Raw genomic sequence first — 22,132 nt, forward strand, 5'->3', positions numbered from 1 at the left:
GGGCGGGCTCCTGCGGGGCTTCCTCCGTCCTTGCGCCTCCGCTCCAGCATTGCCGTTGTCTGTGCAGGGAGCCGGGGAGGGAAGCCTTGAGCAGACTTGCCGGGTATTTCCCCGGCTGTGAAATAAGGAAATGCTGGTGTCGCTTTCATGCAGCTCCAGGGTGCTGGCTGTCCTGTAAAGGAGGGGGAGGACGTTTGCTGCTATTGAGGTGGTAATAGGAGAGGCACGTGGTAGTAGTTGGCTCTGTGTTCAGCGGCGCGGCACAAGGAAGTGCAATGGGCTTGGCCTCCCTTGCTTTCACACTTTCATTTCCCAGCTCCAGTAGTTAGTTAAATAAAATTGCATGTCTTCGTTCCCTTCAGACTGATGATCCAAACAGTAATGTTCTTAAGTAACGTTTATTACCTGTCTGCAAGGGGCTGTTTGGTCGGCAGTAGGTGAGGACAGTTTTCATGGACTTGGGATAAGGACGGTTTGGTGTGCATAGGTTAATACCAAACCACATCCCTCTCCAAGCCCAAGCGACATTTTTTATGAATGCCGTAGGTGTTTACAGATACGCTTTGTTAGATCTTATCAATGTAAAATAACCGGGTGGGAATGTCTTGCCTACCTCAACACACCTGTCAGCGGCCACTTAACAACTGCGTTGTGCCGAGGTCTCTACTACAACCATCCGTTCTATAAACATGAGAAATGCCAGGTGTGTGGGGTTTTGTCATAGCAAAAATATGCTGTTGCTTATGTTAACTGGCTATTCAGATACTATTCTGTTTTGTTAAACAGAAGAGTTGCAAAAAGCTTCATGACAATTCGGTTTTGACGCTTGATACTATAATGTGACTTCTTTAAAATCTAGTTTGTGAAAGTAGGTTGGTTGATTGATTCAAGTCCACCTTGTTTTTTCCTGTTGGAGTGTAATTTTAGTTTTAGTATCAGTAATCTTTGGCAGTAATTCTTCAGATTTCAGGAGAGTCACTGGTCTAAAACTGCAGCTGGATCCAGAAATTGGGGGAGGCTGTTGATTGTTGCTGCCTTGCCTTAGCTATCACAGATATTATGGGAACTGTGACTCTCTTGTGTTTCTACTCTTTGTTCCTTTTTCTGACTTGCTTAACCTTTTTAGAAAGTGGTGTTTTTTCCACTCTAGAACTGTGTATTGCAGAGCATAGTATTGTTCACTTTGTGTGGGGCCTTAAAATTGTGTTTCACAGTGAACAATACAATAAATTACTGATCTGTGTTCTGCACTTGTGAAAAAAGTTCTGCAAGTCAGATTTCAGAAGTCTTACTTTTCTTAATGAGCAGAGCTAAAGTGAGGCACAGTTTCTAGTTATGTATCAGTGCAACATCCATGAATGTGCAAGGAGCAGGATGTCCTCGGAGCTGACTGTCATGCTTCTTAGAGTGAGAAATTGAGTACTGCCCATTTTGGGTATATTTATGAAATACAATTTTCTGAGTACATTTTGGGACAGTCTTGATGCAAAATTGTATACTTTTTATTTTTCTGAGTTTGCATTCAAATGAGTCTGTTAAAGCAATTTGTATTTCATATTAACATTTCTGGTTAGCACAAAGCTTTCTCATTTCTTGGTGTTGGCTTTCTGCCTGCCTGACTCATTCTGTGGTCTCATTATTCCGTGGATATTACATGAAGAGTCATATTGCAGGTAATTGTAGTGAACAAAATACTGAGTTTATGATACTATTAATGGAAGTGGGCAGAAAGAAAAGGGCTAGGAAAAAATGCTGTGTAGGCATCTTGTAATAAAAGTATTTTTTGGAGAGGCAAGAACAATTCCTGATCATGTAGGAAAGACTCAGTCATGTTTTGGTGAAGCTGAAGCTTTTCGTAGGCACAGCTACTGTTTGCTTTCAAATGATTTGTATTTGAGTTGTTTATTTAGGAAAAATAGCTATAAATTAGGGTACAAGGGAAGAAAACCACAAAACTTCCGACATTAGTGCTCTGTATTTTCTCCTAAATTATTTCATTGGAAAATTGCTTTGCTTGGAGAATTTCATTGCTTGTATGAATACTGAGTGTATACAGATATAAGTCACTTAATTGTTTCTCTCAGTTTGTTATAAACCTTGTCATAGAGTTTTTTCTTTGTATATTGTTGTTTTACTGATCAGAAATTATGAATTTTAAAGAACAAAATTATTTGAGGTCAGTGATCTCTTTTTTGACATTGTATTTGAAAGAGTAATAAATTCACTTTGTTTGTGACTTAAATTTTAATCTAGTACATTCTTCCTAGTTATCAGGTTTTGTACGTCTTAGTTTTCTTTATTCCTCTCACTTTATATATTTATGCATGGTACATAAACTGTAAGAAGGGGAAAAAACTCACTTTGCCAGAGTAAGTCAATATATTAACATTGTTAGTTCACTGTTGCTGACAAAGTATAATGAGAAATACAAAACTTAATTTACCATTATAATGGGCATACAGGAAGCAAATATGTGTAATTGAAACATGCTGGCAGTAGTGCAGTTTTACACAGACCTTTCTTTTTACATCCTTTTGAATCTATATTAAAATTGTGAAATGGCCTAGAACTGAGATTTGAGGAATGCTAGTTAGAATTAACATGTCGTTTTGGAGACAGCTCTACTCAGTAAGGTGAGATGTGAAAAATAGAATAGAAAGTAACCTGTTACATGCTTCCTTTCGAACAAGTGATGATGGTTGGCTGTGTATCACACTATTTTCTGTCTCTTTCAGAAGATACAGAAGTCAGATGAAAAATCACCCTGTCTTGAGAGTGGAGCCTGTATTTGCATGGTTCTGACTTAATTGTGGAATTTGTTGTCTAAGGTACGGTTTGAAGGGTTCTGATGATTGTTTTAGATTTTTAATTTTAAAAGTCAACATGGTCATGCAGGCAAAAGTAAGTCACCGAGGGATAAAAACTTGGGATATATTTTCTTGATAGGCATTCTTACTGTTTTCTCCTGAATTTCTCTCACTGCTTATTGCTCGCACATGGTACTAGTAGGCCACTCAGAAGCAAGTATTTCAGTAATTATATCTCTCTGTTTTGTTTGTTGAGCTGTTATTTCCCATTCTGAGGAAGTGCTGTGAAGTAATGGAATCTCTACTGCTCTGGTAAGATGAAAAACAGATGGATTCCTCAGTGGTCAGCAGTGCTTCTAGTTATGTTTGGTTATTTTGGCCTCTGTGTTTCTGTCAGTCTGCATGATTTTTCCCTTTGTAAATTAACGGTGATTACTCGCAGTTACCTTCTTGTCCTTCACGTGTTTGAAAGTAGTTTCTGAGATTGTTTCCTTCACCTTCCCAGGGAACAGGATGAGGCTAGTAGGCCTGTAGTTTCCTGGATCTCCTTCTTGTCCTTGAAAACAGGGTTGACATCCTCTAGCCTTCCTTAGGCTGGTCATGTATGTACCTCTACAAAGCCTTTTCTTGGAACTTCATATCCCCCGTTCATACCAGATTGAACTCCAGGAGGATCTTGGTTTCTCTAACCCCATCCTAGTGCACCTAAGTGATGTTCCTGCATCAGTTGTGTGCACACACTTGGTGCAGCCCCAATTCACCTTGGTTTGGTTGGTTATAAGATATCTGTTGTCCACATCTTCCTATGTCCTTTGCTTGCAAGCCCTGACCACCATTTGCTTTCTCATTCAGAGGTCACCACCTTCCTCTATCATCATGCCTAGTTTAAGCATTCCCTCAGCAGATGAACCAGCCTCTCAGAAAAGATGCTCTTACCCCGTGTAATTTCAGGTGGATCCTGCTCCTCTTCACCCTCAGTTCTTGATCTTCGTAGAAGGTTCTATGGACGTAAGTGCTACACAACTGCTGTTCATTTGCAGGATCTGTCTACTTCTTAAGTCCTCCCCCTTCACCAGCAGCACGAATGAGATGCCGCTTGGCTACCAGGCTTTGGTCAACACCCTGTGAACCATGTAGTCATGCCTGATACACTTCTGCTCTGCCCTGGATATGTCCATGGTGCCCGAATTGAAGAGCAGCTGAGGGTAATAGTGTAAGGGCCAGACTACTGCCAGTCTCAGTAACAGCCTGTCCAGGACCCAGGCCCCTGGCAAGCAGCATACTTTGCCAGGTGACAGGTTGGGCCGGTAGAGGTGTCTTTGTCCCTGAAGCAGGAACTCACCACTGTTCCTTACCCCATCCTTCCCATACTGTCACTGGACTCAGGCACAGATGGCTCAGAGGCTTTTTTGCACAGAGCTTCCTGTCCATGTCTGCTGCCAGGGCTCAGAACCTGTTCTGTAGATCAGAGCTGCAGGCAGAGCAGGAACCTTCCTCCTGGTGCTGGAGCTCAGAGGCTCCCAGGCTTTGCTTCATTCTGTGTTTTCATGTCCAGCTTGACAAGCTGAGGCTCTGTCTGCTTCTCCTTGTGTAGTGGGGTTCCGGTAGCTGCAGGAATGTGGTGGGTCTGGTCTGTCTCCTTTTCAGCACCCCTGATATTGTACAGTCTCTTACAGGGGGGATACTGTAACATGATGTATCAAACCAGGAGGCCCGTAGAAAGAAATATATATGGACAGATTCTTGGTAGATGTTTCAGAGATGTTTATTTCTCCAGCTGCATGGCCGGGATCTGCCCAGGAACTGCTCAATCCCGGGACCCGAGGGTCCTTGCCCGCACAGGGGAACACAAAACAACCCATGGGGAACGAGGCTGACCAGGGGCAGGGAAACCCCATCTCTGTCCCCTCAGGGCCCCTCTCCCAGGGCTACATGGCGGAGGGAGGAGACCCCAACATTTCACCCGTTTATTTTTAACAAAAAGAGATTTAAAACTTAACACTGAAAACAACTGGATAAACATAACAAGAACAGTTTTAAAACGATACAAGCCATCCTCCTGAATCTTTAAAAATGTCCAAACAGATTCTCTGGAACGTCTTAAGGCTGACAGAAGGGAGACAGGACTCTCCAAGAATGCTTTGTAGGGAAACTGATGCAGGAGAGGGTTTAATTTCTTCCCTCCCCCTTTTCATTCCCCCCTTGGCATTGGAAAGGGATTTTTGGGGAAACAATTGGCAAAAGCATGGTTTTGTGAGGGAAACCATGGATGAAAAAACGGATTGGGAATACACTGGGGGTAATAGGACATAGGGTAAAAGGGAAAGGTGGGATTAGGAAAGGGAGACTGTAGGGGGGGCTTATAATGGAGATATTGTCTAACATGACTACGATTTTTAGCATATATACTGCCTTTTACAGAAACACCATCAGGCCCAGTGACCTGTGCTGCTTGTAACCCTTTTCTAACTTGCACAATTTTGAATTCCACCACCTCTCTATCTCCCAAGCTTGGGGATGCATTTCTCAGGGTTATTCTTTTTAATAGCAGTTCTATGAACGAATATGTCTTCTTGGTTGTCACATCTTGTTATAAAACCATAATTTTGCTTAACATTATACCACTTTACTATTCCTAAAATCTTAGCTACGATATTTTCCTTTTACCGAGTGGCTGCTGTTTTCTGTCTCGCTGCGTTCTTGCTTTCTCTTTCGCTTGCTCCCGTGTTGGAATTGCCAGGGCTGCTAGTGCTGCTGGTGCTGCCGGAGCTGCTTGTGCCTGTGCGCTCTTCCTGGGGCCGGGCCGGGCCGCGCCGCTCAGTTCTCTGTGCGTCGCCTCCTCTGGTCGCAGCTTCGCTGCCGCTGCCAGGCCCTGCAGCCACATCTCGGCCGGGTCCCCGAGCGATGACCCCCCCGTGCCCTGCTCCAGCGCACGTTTTGGCTGGGTGCAGCTCTGCTCTGCCGCCCGCCGCCGCCCGCGCGCCGCCCCTCTCGCTCGGGCGTTCCCGGGGCTCGCTCCACCACGTGCTGCGCGGGGCCGGGCGGGCACCGCTGGTCTCCCCATTCCCGCTGCGCCTCGCTCCGCCGCCGACACTGCAGCTCGTGTGGCTCCGCCCGCGCGCGGGAACTGCCTCGCTGCTGCTCGGAGAGCGCTCGGTGCACGTGGCCTGGGCCGCACGGTCCCTGCGCCAGGCTTCCCTTCGCCAGGACACAGCTGACATTGCTCAACAGTCTCAGTAATTAAATAATATTCACGAAAATATTCTTCCATCAGCATATGTTTTGACTCAAAATTTAACTCTGTCCAAATGGTGTTCCAAAAGTCTTTGGTAAGAATTAAATCCCAAGAAACATAGAAAAAGTTCTTAAACAACCATGCCAGGAAGTGTTTCAGTTCTTTTTTGAGCTTGAATTAAGCTAAAATTTACAAATCGTTTAATAATCTTTTCAAGTTTAAGATAAATGTCCATATGCGGCTCTGAGAGCCAAGAGTCTTTCCACAGTTCTTCCATAGTTTAGATATGGAATAGCAAAACAAAATTAAGAAGAGGAATCCGAAGTTTCTAGGGTTTACTCACAAATCAGTTGCTTAGGGGTCGGTGACCGTTCTGCTCGCAATTCTCTACCATTTGTTACAGCAGGGATACTGCAACACAATGCACCAAACAAGGAGACTGTGGAAAAGAAATATATATGGACAGATTCTTGGTAGATGTTTCAGAGATGTTTATTTCTCCAGCCGCATGGCCGGGGCTCTGCCAGGAACTGCTCAATCCCGGGACCCGAGGGTCCTTGCCCGCGCAGGGGAACACAAAACAACCAATGGGGAACGAGGCTGAGCAGGGGCAGGGAAACCCCGTGCCTCCCCCCAGGGCCCCTCTCCCAGGACCACATGGCAGGGGGAGGGCCCCAACACAGTCTGCTCACCTTCTCCCACAACTTGTCTGCTTGATGAGACAGGTCCTTCATCAGTGCACATTTAGAAGTACATAAAATGGTTTTTTGTTCTAAAGCTGCTGGTTGCCACAGCTAGCGTACTGATCAGATAGATTAAGAACTAGCAGATTCAGTAGTATAATAACACATCATTTTGTGTCTGGAGTCTGTACATAAGTGTGTAGTGTATTAATACTATGTATGTAACAGCCAGTAGTGCGCATGTGCTACGTATTAAAAGAAATCATAGGCCTAAATAGGTTTTACGATTATTGTGAACTTAAAAACCAGTTTTAACAGCACAGCAGTTTTATTCAATGTACAACATGGTTCTAAAAGCAAATGTTAGGAAATTCAGTATATTTTTAGCATAAAAATAAACGTTTATTACTCTGCTATACTTGAATGGGAACACTGTTACATTAGAGGCTAGTGAACAAAGGGTTATGATAAATAATGCAAAGGAAAAGTGTGGGAAAAAGGCAGCTTGTTTGGGTCTGATTTTGATTAGAAATCTTAAAAATTAAGCAAAGAAGACATTAATTAAATTTATGAATAATATTAAGTAAGGAAATTTAGAATGCAATTGAGGACAGTCAAACATGAAACAAGTAAGCAAAACCCCTGGAACCAGAGATGTCTGACTGATGAACAAAATTTCAATGCAACAAATAGAAGCTGAAAGGAATGAAAGAAATCCATCAGAAATGGACAAGATTCCTGAAACCCAGAAACTGGGGAAACGAATGGGTAGGAGAGTAGATTGGGATTTACGTGTGTGTTGCAATATGAAAATATGTGTATGAAGGTAGTCTGACAAAAAAAATAACAGTAGTAATCCCTCCCTTGAAAGTTGTGCTGAATAGTGGTTAGGACTTAGTGCTGTGTTGTTATGGAGATCAGTTTATGAAGCTCAGAAGTTCACATGGTAGGACTTGGTGGGGTTTCTTCAGTCTCAAACAAAAAGGAACCCAGCACACTAAAGTGTAAGAATGGAAACCTTGAAGTTTTAAATGTGATTAATAGAAAAGGTTCTACTGTGTGATCCTTTTAGTAAGTTGTGTGAAAGATGTAGGGGTAGTGACTCCTTTCTCTCTTGGTTTGCTATAAATATCATGAAGGAGGTTTTTTTAAGCAAGGAAAACCCAAATTCTTAGTGAAGCTTTTGTCTGTTTTAGTATAAAAGCTTTAAGAAAACAATCATGAAATGTAGGGGGAAACTACAATAGGTAGGCAGGGTGAATCTTTGTAGAACATAAATCATTCCCTGTATTTCTTATTTGCTTTGCGAACTTTTTACTTTGATGGAAGGGTTTTCTTCGCTGCTGCCAGCTGACTGATAGTTGCTGCTTTACCTATTACTTAATGGTTTTCCCAGGTAGTGGTTTTACTTGCATCTTGGTGGTAAATACTGTTTTCTAGCCAGGTATAACTAATTAATGAAATCATAAAATATTTTGCTACCTGGTGCTCGAAAAATGTATGTGAAATGTTTGTAAGTTTTTATGTAATTGAATAACTGTCAGGTTTTTTTCTTTCTTCTTTGAATGTGTGAATTTGAATATATGAACCCTGTAGGTTGTGCTATACTAGTTAGTTTAGACTTCTTAAAAAATACATATTTTTATTTATCTCTTTAGGATTATCTTCCTGGGCTGTGACAATTTATTGCCTGTTTGTGTTCAATGGGGCAACGAATTCACTTTGTGGTTGACCCTCAGGGTTGGTGCTGCATGGGCCTAATTATCTTCGTGTGGCTGTACAATACAATCTTCATTCCAAAGGTCATCCTTTTTCCTCATTATGAAGAGGGAAATATTTCGGTTGTGGCAGTTTTGTGTAAGTCCTTTTAACTTTTTTCTACTAATAAAATAGTGTCTCCACTTAACATCTATATATTATATAGTTATATACATATATATATATATATATATAAATTTCCTGTTAAATAAAAACTAGGGTGAAAGATAAAGACAAAAGGTGAGATAAAGGCTAAGAGTAGTGGGATGTGTCCTATGTTTTTGTGTTCTGGCAAGCTGAGACACCATTTCAAAGGTGTTGTTGTAGAACTTGTTTTTGTAGAAACCGGTGAAAAGCCTGCATGTGGCTTTCAGGTCCTGTACTTAGAACTTGTTGACAGGATTTCGGGTCCACATCTCTCAGTGCCTGTCAGAGTTTGGGGTTATAGTACTGATGACTGGCAACAAACTAAATTTTGTTAGCTTTGTCATACGTGCCTGGGTGGGTCAGCTCGTACGAGTTTTGCTGATAGGTTTTCTGGGGAAAAGGCTTGAATTATGGCTGGAACAAACTTCGAAGTGAAAATGCACTATTGGGAATGTCTTTCATATTGAGGCTTTGAGGTGTGGAATGATTGGTGTTTGTGTGGTGAGACAGTGGATGAACTTCTCAAAAACAGTGGTACAGTCATAGTAGCACCTACTGGTGCTACCGGAACTGTTTACTGCTTTTTTCACTCTGTTTATTGGGGAGTACTTAATGTTGTATACTTAGTATCAAAAAAATACCTGGAATTGAATGAGAAGGCTGAGTATTTTCCAACTCAGTTCTGGAGCAGCTATATTTTTGATGTAGTGTACTTTGTACATCTGAAAAAGACTAACAAATGCTTATTTATTTTTTTTTAGGTTATTACTTCTGCTCATTGTTTTGTATAGCTTCATTATTTAGAGCTTCGGTAGCAGATCCAGGAAAACTACCTGAAAATCCAAAGATACCAATTACAGGTACATTAAATTGTTTCTATATAATTGAATGAAAGTTATTTTATATCCTCAAAATAGTTGGGAATAAATTTGACTCTGTGGGATTTAATGGAAACCATGAGCTGTCCCTACTGAATAAAGTTAGTATGTCGCTGTTTTTAAGTTGTAAATTTCTAGCACTTTTCCTTTTGTAATCTCAAAACTTCATTTTCTAAAACTTACATTCTACCAGAAAGTTCAGTTATTTAGGACCTTCTGCTAGGAAATTCTTCCACAGGAAGAATTTTTTTACATTTTAGACTTTCAAACATACTGCATATGCTACTAGCTTAATAGTATTTAATGAAAAATGTTTAGAGATGGCTAGTTATTTTAATTCTAAATAAATTTATATGATGTTGAAAATGGTGGTGGAAGGTAGTCCTATGCTGGATTTTAGCCGTGTGGTACCTACTCTTTTTTTTCCAGAGTCTTATGTTTGTATGGGCTTTTAACAAAAAAACCAAACCATGGTGCTGATTACATTGCATTTCTATAAGGTAGCAACTTAACAGGGCAAGTCCTTTCTGTCCTTGTAAATTTATCTCACAATTCCTGTATGGTATCCAGTGCTCCAGAAGTTGGAGGAAATTTAAAACCTTAAGGGTTCTCCACAGAGAAAGACAGTATTTGTATGAACTGTTAGGTGCTATTATCTAATGCATAGAGCTTTTACATAAGAGTTTAGAATGGAGTAGGGCTGTTAAACAGCATGAGCTTTGTCAGAGTTTTTGCTGGAGTCAGAGTTTTTGCTGGAGGAAGAACAACATGGATTTTGCAACCTGAGTTGGAGAATGAAGGCACTCAGAACAGTTATAGACAGTTATATTTATATTGGAATTTTAATTTACCTTCAAAATACCAGGACCAGTGCAAAATCCATTTGTAGAAAAATGTTGCTTTCTAATTTAAGGTATCTCTTAGAATAGCCCTCCAACCTTTGCATGCTCCATTCAGTCCATATGGCAGTGATACTTTATATAGGTACTTCTGAAGGTGAAACGTTTAGGCTAGGTCATGATATTTTGATTTGGTGTGTCGTATATCAAGGGTTTCATACTTTTGGAAGTAGCATTTCATTTATTCTTATATTCTCTAGGTTGACAGGAGGATATGTTTTTGCATAGTATAAATTGTATTAAAAAATGAGTTGGGTGTTTCTGAACTCTGGTGGTAGCTACCCTATTAGTGAGTGACACCTTTGTGACACTGGATTTATAGGAACAGATTGTAAATCAGTTTCCATCTGTCATTATTGCTAGTTTAATGATCTCAGATACTGGGCTTCTTTACTTCCAGTGTCCAAATGTTATTTTGCAGCAAGGAAGACCAGATTAGAGCTACCTGCATATGGCTCAGAAGTGCTAAATATAAGTTTATTTTGTTTACATAGGGACAGTGTTTTACAGTCCAAAATTTCAGAATGCCCTACTGTAAATATTAAGCTTTTTTTCCTTTTTTTTTTCCTACCCCTGAAATACAAGAAATATCTGTGCCTCAAGAAAAGTTTATTTAGGTAGGAACAAAGTTGAGCAGTTGAAGTATTTAAGTTTCTCAGTTGTCCACCTGTTTTTCTTAAAGACAGAAAATACATGCTTTTGTGACTGGAATTAATGTCAGTGTTAATCTTCTATGTTTCAATATAATTTGAATTTTCATTTTCAAAGAATTCCTCTAATTTGGATGGTGCAATTTGAGATATATAATAGCAAAGATGAGCAATAGTAGCTCCTGGTACTTTCAGCTACTCTGTACCTCTGAAGATTAGCTTTTAAAAGATTAGTCCTTTAAAACATGTCTGTAAAATGCTTTGAGAAAGAAGATGCTCCTGGGGTGTTCATTGTGTGTCATATTTTAGTTAGCTAGCAGTACCACTATTTCCTCAGGAGGTTCTGGAATGGCAGCGAGATTGTATCATGATTCTGTCTAGCAGATAATTCTTTTCAGAGTAGAAACATAAGAAAATAATTGAGTTACAGTATTCCTTGTTTGAGTGACAGCTTTTGTACTGTAATAATTACTTTGTAGAAATTTATAGGAAGAGAGAATGTTTTGGAGAAGGAAACTGGTACAGAGTAGCGGTAATGTCTTCCAGTTTAATTAAGGTCACAGTGGGAAAAAGATTTTTATGTGGTGCTTATTCTTCTCAGATCATAGTAAGATTCTTTTTTTAATTAGAATCACAAGCATACAGATTTATTATGAGCACACGCTACTGAGTTTGACTCTCTCTAATGTGTCTTTACATTTTCACCTAGAACGAGAATATTGGGAGTTATGTAACAAATGCAATATGATGAGACCAAAGCGTTCACACCATTGCAGTCGCTGTGGACATTGTGTGAGGCGGATGGATCACCACTGTCCATGGTAAAACTAGCACATTTCTTCTTATAGTCTGCTGTTGTTGTAGTGAATAATTTTTAACTTTGTGGTCTTGACTGCTGTTCATTTGTCCTAATTAATTTGTGCTTAATCATTTAGGCATTTAAAGCTGGGAAATAATAAATTTGAGCTTTCATATGTCTACCTGTAAAACTCAGAGTAAGTGAAAATAAGCGTTTCAAAAGTAGTTTCGAGGTATCATTTCCAGCAAGACAAACTGCGGAGGACAGAACTGACATCAGGATTCCCTTATATTGATTTAGCCATTTTTAAAACTACCTTTTTTGTCAAGTTATTGCTACTTCAGAAAATAGTACTAGTATAGTGCTTCTGTCGTTCTGGCTTATCTTGGTACTGATGTCTGTGCCAATGCTTGTATGAAATTGCATCCACGTAACTTCTGTGAGGCAGACTATGCCCCAATTTCAAAGGTTTTTGATCTTGTACTTAATATAGCTAGAATCCTTGTGTTTCCTTTACTCCTTCATGCTGGAGTATGTAGAAGGAGTTTCTGAATAGGGATGCTATTGTCTTCTGTACCTTTGGTTCATTTCTAAGTCATATTTCTTTGTTATTGGGGTAGCCTGTGATCACATTTATTTTAAAACATTTATTTGCATTGTCAGTTTTTTGACTCTCTGTAGTTCACAACCTCTGAAATGTGTTGAGTAGCAAAAGATAAGACATAGTACTGGGAAATTTCACAGACTTTAAAAAACCAATTTTATTACAGAGTTCTTAAAGTTGCAGGAGTATCTTTGTTATATGAAAATACAGAGAAATATGTCTCTTGTTCTAAGCAGTGATCTCAGTAGTGCAACCTACACTTTAAGTGGTAGTGCAAGGGATCCAGTAGTTCTTATGTTTGCTCCATAAGTAATCATAAAATCTTCTATTCACGGTATCATAATTTTAGTGTTAAAGTATTTGTGTTTCTGTTTTTATATATACACACTTTATTTCTCTGCAGGATTAATAATTGTGTTGGTGAAGACAATCACTGGCTGTTTTTACAGCTGTGTTTCTACACCCAGATCCTTAGTTCCTATACACTGATACTTGATTTCTGCCATTACTACTACTTTTTGCCTCTGAAAAAGGAAAACTGGGTAAGAACCTGTTTCCTCTGTGGAGCAAACGAATAGCTAGAATTGCAATGTAATTTGTTTTGGCTTCTACTTACTACACGTTTCTGATGGCTCAGTTGTTGACAGTGAATAGAGTTCAACTAGCTGTTTGTTATTAAGTAAGCAAACTGATTTATGGTAAGTAACAAAATATTTTTATTAAAGGGTGTATGATTTCTGTGTGTTGAAAACACACTAATTTTCTTAGAAACCTAGGAAAGGACAGAACCAGTTAGATTTCTTTGGAAGTGATTATGAGTACTGGGAAGAAGTAAGGTAACTACTTTAGATGTATTCAAATTTTCTTTTACTTTCTCTGAAGTAGATTTATGCAGAATATATATCTATCCTAATATCCTGTTTAAGAAAGCTGATATTGCTTTTTTAAGAAAGGAGAAAAACACATGAACATTCTGCAAGGGGAAAAATATACATTGGTTTTGTAGCAGTATTTTCTGTTGCTTTGAAAAGGTTATGTGGGTTAAGGGAGAATTAAGTTTGGTTTGTTTTATATGGACTATATATAAATAGTTATGGTATTTCCATGGCTTGTCCTCAGTAAAAGGCAGTTGTACACACAGAGAAGATGGACTTACAGACTGGAGTAGAGTAAAAAATTTAGGAATTTCTTGCATTAAGAAACTTGCATTGTAAAGTTGATGTGTCTGGTGCTCATTTATATCTATTATGTGTAATACTCTGAATATTGAAGAGGTTTGCTTGAAAGTTGCTCAGTGCTTAAAAGTGCCAGAACAGGAAAGTTAGAACTCTGTAAGAAAACTGTTATGCCATCTTGCTCATGAAGAAGCATAAAAACTTCTAGACAAAATCTGAAATGAACTTTGTATTTGTACTGGACTATAACAAATACAATTACACTAAAGAGAAAAACTTAGAAAACACATTTAAAGTGTTTTAAAAATTAGGTAACATTGCCAATGTTGTAAGTGAAGAGAATAAGATTATCTCAGATATTGATAGTGCATTCTAAATTTTGTGGAGATTTTTTCCAAATACTGGGGTGTGGCAGATTTTTTAATTCTGTTGATGTGACACCCCAGCATGTTCTCTGCTGGTGATGTCATACTCATCTTTCCAGGCTACTGGAACCTGACTTTTCATTGTGGGTAAGGCAAGTCCTATTTTCCATTATTTTGAACAACTGAAGTTTGTCATACGACTTTGTATCCTACACTATATAAGAATTTCACTTTGTGAAAAATTCTGCTTCTGGAAAAGGATGGGGCATAGTCTTCCAAGCTTCGTATTTGTTCCTGTATCAGTCTGAGGTGGATGTGATGTTCCTATAAAAGTGTATGTGAAGATGATGGGGCAAAGGAGAGCTGCAAGTGTAGGAAGACTGTATTCCTTGGATAATCCAAAACTGATAAAAGTGCTATATTCAAATTCATAGATGCCAACTTTTTATTATATGGAATATACCAAAGTTGAGGATTTTTGTAAATCTTCCTTCAAAAATTTTTACTCTAAAGGGATTTAATCATTTTTGTCCATCTACATCAATACTTCCATTTAAGTAATTTAAGATACTCTAGAAATATGGAACAGAAAAGAATTTGCTGTGTTCTTGGAGCATCTTTCCATAGGCACTGAAACAGACTTGTAAGCTTCTAGTAGTATTATGTCATGGTAGGCTATTCTCTTGTTACTGTGAATGGTCCCTGAATGTATTATGTATAATTACACTGTGTTAGGTAATGAGCCGAAGTTCTGTCTGTTAACCTTGCTTTTTAAAAGTAGTATGAAAGGTAACCAGGTTATTTGCTTGGAGCTGGTCTGTGCAAGAGAGGAAGAGGGAAATCTTGTTTACTTCAGATGTTTTACAGTACCTAAAGAGGTGATAATAATTATTAATGATGACAGTTCATAAAATGAATATGAATATGTATAAAACTTGTTCTTGCCAGTATAACTGGATTCATATGAAGTCTTTTGGAGAGAGGCCTAATTTTAATATCTACCCTTCGATAGGCGACAGGTTAGGAGGCAGAATACATGTGCAACAATGTTTTTAATTAATTTAATTTTAACAATTATTTTTATGTGTTTGCCCGAAGAGTGGATCAGGTTTCTGTGTTTGGCTGCCTAAGTATAAAGAGAGTTGTGGAAGAAATTGAGTACTTTTTTCTGTTTAGTTTTGTTTAGTTTTACCTGCGGTTTTTTTGGCTTTATCAATTTCTATATGTGGACACTGCAAATGACACTCTTCCTTTTAAAAATTGGATCTGTGTTATAGCATACAGTATTCTGTTCCCCAGAGAAATAATATGTTTATATGATATAGGAAAACAGTAGACACAGCAGGTCTGGTCTGTTCAGACCTTTGTTAAGTATAGCGTAACACTGGATAGTATTCAGCTTTCTCAGTTTTTCAGCTGCAGAACTGGAGAGCACATAGTGAAGTAGAGAAAACTAAAAATAGTTTGTTGGCATGACTAGTCAATATATCTGCCTGTAAGATGACACTAGAGTCCCATGAAGATGATTTTTTAAAATGTTGCTAAGGATGTGATACCCTATAGCTTTGTGCTGCCGAACAATTTGTCAGAACTATGTATTTTTGACACCAGATGAACAGGACCAGTGAGAAGGTTGACTTAGTAGTAGTTAGGGTTTTAGGTGAGCATCCGGAAAGATTCTTTTTATCTTTGTAGATTAATTAAACCTGAAGGACCAGCACATCCCAGAGTGCAGTACCTTCAGCCTTTCACAGAAGCGCTGTTCTGTGTAGAAATTATGGCTGTAACTGAGAGCTTACATTTTCTGAATTGACAGGGACTAGTGTTTAGCACAGATTCAAAGAACTGGATGACTTTTTTCCTAAACAGCCATCTGGAATAAGCTTATTCTTGCTCATTAAAAATACTTATGAATTTTTTGGCAATGTGCCTTCATCTGAATTTTTATTCTTCGGGTATAAAGTAGTACATAACACAGAAGCTGTAGAATTAAAATTGCTTTTAGTGCTGTTGTGAAATAATAATTTTACTACAGTACTGATTAATGCATTGTGCAGATTTGATCAGCATGTTAGTATCTTTTATCTGAATCAAAGTTGTGTTCTTATTTTTAAAGGGTCAGGAAAGAAAACTCCAAAAAATTTTAATTAAGTGTTCCAAGTTTAGGGTGATAGCTTTAAAGGTAATGGAGGAAGCCATTTCCGTAGAGATGAAATCTTTCAGCTTCACCTCCTGCTGCAGAAAATTGCTTCATAGTATTCTTTGTTCTTGTAATTTATAAACTGCCAGAAAGAGATTGTGGTTGTTGCCTCTGTTTGTCCAGCAGGAGGAGTGCAATTACTGCTAGAAGTAAAGGAGAGGGTAATTAGATTGACTACGTGGGATGATAGCCCAGGAAAAATAGATAGTTTGAGTAAAATCATCGTATTAGTTCTTCTGCAAGCTTTGGTGATTTTCAGAGGCTAACACAGGAATAGTCTTCATTTTACACCTTCATGAAAAATATCAATGTCAGGGAGCCTGTATCTTTTGGGAAGTAGTCAATCTTGTGAGTAGTGAGATGATAAGAAAAAATACTAGACTTCTCATCACTACATAGTTGTTCTCTCCCTGGCTGTGCTGGCACAGATTCTAGATACAGCTGGTCAAACTGCAAAAGTAAAAGGTTTGGCAGTATATTTACGTTATTTATAGAAGGCTTTTAATCTTTTAAGCAAAAGAAATTCTGCTGATACATTCTGTTTCCTAGAAATGTTGCTACAATAATTGTCATAGCAGAATCCCCTGACATACAAAAACCCTAGGCCCCTTTGCTCTGGTTTAGTTTTATTTTGTTCCTGTTTCTGCAATTAAAAATCTCTGTATTTGACTTCAGAAAAGGATTTTTTTGCAGGAATATTAATATTATGCATTGACTAGTACTAACTAAAATCTGGAAATATGTATCATCCAAAGTTCATTTATATTGTAAAGAGAGTCTAAAGGAAGCCTTTTCTCATAGAATCATGAAATTATGTACAGGATGGGAGAGTTTTTAAAAAAATGAAAACATCAAAATTTTCCTTCTCAGCATTCTGCAAAACGAACCCAACCCTGCTCTCCTACAGTATAGTATAAGGACAGTACCTGAATACTGATTGAATTAAGTCCTTCCTCTTTCTTCCTACAAAACCTGCGGTCTGTATTTTTTAGTTTGCTTTCTGGAAAGCCTGGCTTTCTTTTGTATTCTACACTGGTTTTGTGATAGCCAAGTTAATAGACTGACTTCATCATCAGGCTGGGGTGGACATCCCAGGCATTTACAATTGAGCACAAACAAGCAGGTTAGCATGTGTTACGTAATATATCATTCCCCAAGAGAAAAATGAGGTATCTTAATATATTTTCTTGTGTATTCATCTCTCTGTGTGTCATATTTCAGTAAAGAATAAAGATTGAATAAATCAATCATCCATTATAAGTGAAAAATTATGAAGATGGTCTCTTCTAGAACAGATACAATAGTCCTGTGTTTCCGGCTGAAAGCTCTGTCCTCAGTACAGTGTGCTGCTTTAAAGGAATACTATAAATCCTTGAAAACACAGCTAAAGAAAGATTAGGGAAAATGTGGGGATACTGCTGAATCAGATGGGCTACCTGGTGATGGAAGACGCAGAGAAGGCTGAGTAACTGAATTCCTTCTTTGCCTCAGACTTTACTGCTTAGGCCATCCTTCAGGAAACCCAGACCTGGGGGACAAGAGGGGAAGGCTGGAGAAAGGAAGACCTGCCCTTGGCCATAGAGGGTTTGGTTAGAGATTGGCTAGGCAGACTTAAATCTATGGGCCCTGATGGAAGGCACACATAGGTGCTGAGGGAGTTGGCAAATGTTGTTGCTAAGCCCACTCTGCATCTTCTTTGAAAAATAATGGAGGAGAGGTGCCTGATGACTGGAGGAAAGCCAATGTCACTCCCATCTTCAGAAAGAGCAAAAAGGAGGAGCCAGGAAGCTACTGGCCAGTGAGCCTCACCTCCATCCCTGGAAAGGCAATGGAACAGATCACTCTGGAGGCCATGACCAAGCACATAAAAGAAGAGAAGGTCATCAGGAGTAGTCAGGATGCACTCACCAAAGGCAAATGATGTTTGACCAATCTGATGGCCTTTTGTGATGGCATGGCAAGATGGGTCAATGAGGGGAGAGCAGTGGATGTTGCCTACATTGACTTCAGCAAGGCTTTTGACAGTCTCCCATAACATCCTCGCAGGTAAGCTCAGGAGATGTGGGTTAGAGGAATGGACAGTGAGGTGAATCAAGAACTGGCTGAAGGCAGAACTCAGAGGGTTGTCATCAGTGGAGCAGAGTCCAGCTGGAGGCCTGCAGTCAGTGGTGTTCTCCAGGGATCAATACTGGGACCAATCTTCCTGAACTTGTTTATCAAAAACCTGGAGGAAGGGGAACTGGGGGGAGTGGCTGACCCACCTGAAGGCTCTGCTGCCACTCTGTGGGACCTGGATCAGCTGGAGGGTTGGGCAGAGAGAAACCTGATGAGGCTCAACAAGGGCAAGTGTCAGGTCCTGCACCTGGGGAGGAGCAGCCCCAAGTGCCAGCACAGGCTGGGGCTGACCTCCTACAGAGCAGCCCTGTGGAGAAGGACCTGGGACTCTGGGTGGATCACAAGCTGTCCATGGGCTGGCAGTGCCCTTGTGGCCAGGAGGGCCAATGTCATCCTGGGGTGCATTGGGAAGAGTGTGGCCAGCAGGGCGAGGGAGGTGATCCTCCCCCTCTACTCGGCCCTAGTGAGGCCACACCTGGAGTGCTGTGTGCAGTTCTGGGCTCCTCAGCACAAGAGAGACAAGGAGTTACTGGAGAGGGTCCAGTGGAGGGCCACAAGGATGATCAGGGGTCTGGAGCATCTCTCTTATGAGGAGAGACCGTGGGAGCTGGGCCTGTTTAGTCTGGAGAAGACTGAGAGGGGATCTCATCAATACATACAAATATCTCAAAGGTGGGTGTCAGGAGGATGGTGCCAGACTCTTTTCAGTGCTGCCCAACACTGATGTTGGATGAGGAGCAATGGCCATAAACTCAAGCACAAGAATTTCCACCTCAAGATGAGGCAGAACTTCTTTGCATTGAGGGTGGCAGAGCACTGGAACAGGCTACCCAGGGAGATTGTGGAGTCTCCCTCTCTGGAGACATTCAAAATCCATCTGGATGCATTGTGTCACCTGCTCTAGGTGACCTTGCTTTGGCAGGTGGGTTGGACTGGATCCTCAGAAGTCCCTTTCAACCCTAATGATTCCATGTTTCTGTGAATTGGGTTTGTTCATTCTGGAAAAGAGAAGGCTTCCATTACCTCAGGGGAACCCACAAGAAAGAGAGCATGTATGTAGTGGCAGGACAAGGGGGAATTGCTTCAAACTGACCTACTGAGAGTAGGTTTAGATTACATATTAGGAAGAAATCTTTTACTCAAAGGCTAAGGAGGCACTGGAAGAAGTTGCCCAGAGAATTTATTGATGCCCCATCCGTGGAAGTGTTTAAGGCCAGATTTGATGGAGCTCTGAGCTATCTGCTGTAGTGAAAAGTGTCCCTGTCCACAGGGCGGTTGGGACTAGGTGATCTTTGAGGTCCTTTCCAACACAGACCATTCTGTGATTCTGTGATCTTTAGTGTGAAAGGTCTATCCTTTTTTGTACCTCTAGTTTAACATGGGTTAAAAGTCGGATGAAAATGCAGCCTCCCTTCCGTGAGCTAGGATTTTCTTTTGTCATATGTTAAGTGACGGATCTTTTTCATGCTGAAAATGATGTTCAAGAGAAGGAACTCATTTAAATTAAGGTTGGAGGGGGAGCTAATGGTGGAGTGTGATACTACATTCAGAATGTAACTTTGCATTGGCACTCTTCTATTTTTCTGTTTTCTGTGTCACTCTTGAGCTTGAATACATCAAAACATTTCTAATATAATAAAACATACCAATGAAGATATGAAGAAGTAGTATTTTACAACTAGTAGAAGTTGTGTCTTACCTTGCTTTTTTTTAAAGCTTTCATTAGCTAATGGAAAGTGAAATAAAGTATAGTATGACTGGTTTTATTTGGAGTTGATTTATCTTTGAATTAAGTCATTAAATGAGTAAGAAGAGTTAAAAAAGTGGAAATTAATATATTTTCTACAGTAGCAAGAAAGGCCAGTATTAACAAGGGAGGGGGAGAGGGGATGCATCATTACAGTTCAGAAAAGACTGCTGGGGATTTTTTTGTTTTAGCTGCTTAACTATTTTTATACTTAAACTATGATTTATACTTGCTCATTAAATACTGACTTTCTTCACAGCTTTAGTAGGCAGTCTAAACTTTTTTTCCTGGGTTTATATTTTGAACTTTCATGGAAATTATTTAAATGAAAAATCAGATTTTTTTTACTAAACATAATTTGCTTTAACTATTCTCTGTTTAATTAAAACCCGCAATCTGTCTTCCTCAAATCAACACTTCCTCAAATAAGTTGTTGTTGTTGTTGTTTGTTTGTTTGTTTTTCATTCAGTTCTCTTCTATATTCTGGTTGTAATTTAAAGTTTACTTGAAAGATTTGATACTTTCCTGCCATGATCTAGCATCTGTAAGTGGAAAAACAGATGTGTATATTCAAAAGACAGCCTTAAGAACATAACTGTAACTTGCAAATAAGAGAATGGGGTCTGAACTTGAGTACACGTAATGTAACTGCCGCGTAAAAAGGTTCTGTGATAAAAATAAGGTGCTCTATCCTTTGAAGACATTACATAACACTGTCTAATGCTTCTCATATATTCCACTGGATGAGAACATGCTTTCCAATGCAGCTGATCAAATACATCCATATTCCTCTGTATCCTGAAGCATCTTTACTGTGCATCCAAAGTGACAGTAATCCACTCAAGGCCAAAATTTAAAAGTTGGAGATAAGTTTATGTTGGATAATAGACAGCACTACAGTGAGAACAATGCAGATACTTGGACTTTGAAGGTATAATCTTCAAGAGTCAAGCTTGGAGTGTTGTTTATTTTCTTTCAAAAGAAGTGTTGTAAAAATGAAACGTGCTATGCGTGGTACTTGAGGTATGAGAGTCTTAATAAATCAGACTGTTTAACAGAGTAGTTTTCCTGTCTTACGTAGCTTTTGTGCAGCAATCTGGCACAGTTTGAGATGAAAGATTCAGAAATAATCCAATTGAGCTTGATCTTTTCCCAAAACCTCAACTACTTGTAGGAGTTTTTTTAACATTCTGTCAAAATAAACTGCCAGCTGTTGACATGTATAAAGAAAAGATTATTGGTTTCTACTTTTAAAACATAAATATATCAGTGATGTGTAGCTCAAAATCCAATATTTGCCTTCAGCTTTTGGTTTTTGAGAACACCTCTTACACCTTGCATCTAGTATTTCCACTTGGTTCAAAGACTAATTAAGTTGTAGCTGCTAAAGTCTCTCTTTTCTGTCTTGTTCTAGGATGTGTTTGTATTTAGACATGAACTTGCTCTCCTAAGAATATCTGCCTTCATGGGTCTAATAATACTAGGTGGAATAAGTCGACTCTTTTACACTCAGCTAATGGGTATTTTCACTGTAAGTACCTAATTTTAGAAGTATATATTAGTTTTATTTTCAGTACAATTAGTCAAAGCAGAAAAGCAGATTGCATTTAAGGGAAGACTAGAAAAACACACTACGAGGCACTTGGTTGATATGTGCTCTGTCAAGCCTCTTGACACCAGTGAAGTCTGAGAAGCTTTCCAACAAAAAAGTGTCTAATAATTTCACCTTTCAAGTCAGTTTCCTGATTTTTATTAGTAAAATAAACTCATACCTTGTCCTGGAATTGTGCAGTATACAATGTATGTAGTTGTGTGTTTTTTGTTTTCATTTTAAACTCCTGTGTACCCTGGTCAAAATTATGTGACAGTGAGGCTCACTAAGAAATCAAATTTTGAGAACACACCCTCTTTGTTAAGTATTTTGATAGATATGCTTATGTTCATCTTTTTATTTGCTAAACTGTAGAATGTAATAATGTGCAGTTTACAGTCGAGATGCATATTCTGCATTTAGAGATGCAAAGAAAAAAATCTACTGCATAGAAAAATTTTCCAGTTAAATGAATTTAA

General features: G+C 39.2%; 1 protein-coding gene across 9 annotated transcripts in view; it reads left to right on the top strand.

Annotated features, from left to right (window-relative positions):
- The window catches only part of ZDHHC21 (zinc finger DHHC-type palmitoyltransferase 21), a 37,915-nt gene that overhangs the window by 513 nt on the left and 15,270 nt on the right, over positions 1-22,132 (top strand). Inside the window, exons 1-8 of one of the 9 annotated variants that reach the window (XM_042012988.1) lie at positions 7-703; positions 1,575-1,673; positions 2,736-2,828; positions 8,384-8,582; positions 9,392-9,490; positions 11,767-11,878; positions 12,864-13,002; positions 21,477-21,593. In XM_042012988.1, the coding sequence (XP_041868922.1) occupies positions 8,429-8,582; positions 9,392-9,490; positions 11,767-11,878; positions 12,864-13,002; positions 21,477-21,593 (621 nt within the window). In that variant the 5' untranslated portion in view covers positions 7-703; positions 1,575-1,673; positions 2,736-2,828; positions 8,384-8,428. The other 8 variants (XM_042012992.1, XM_042012991.1, XM_042012993.1 and 5 more) reach the window with 8 other exon arrangements.

This window comes from Corvus kubaryi, unplaced genomic scaffold, assembly GCF_017639235.1.
Source record: "Corvus kubaryi isolate FWS band 111438036 unplaced genomic scaffold, C.kubaryi_AGA036_p1.0 split1-37296, whole genome shotgun sequence".
Classification (NCBI taxonomy): Eukaryota; Metazoa; Chordata; class Aves; order Passeriformes; family Corvidae; genus Corvus; species Corvus kubaryi.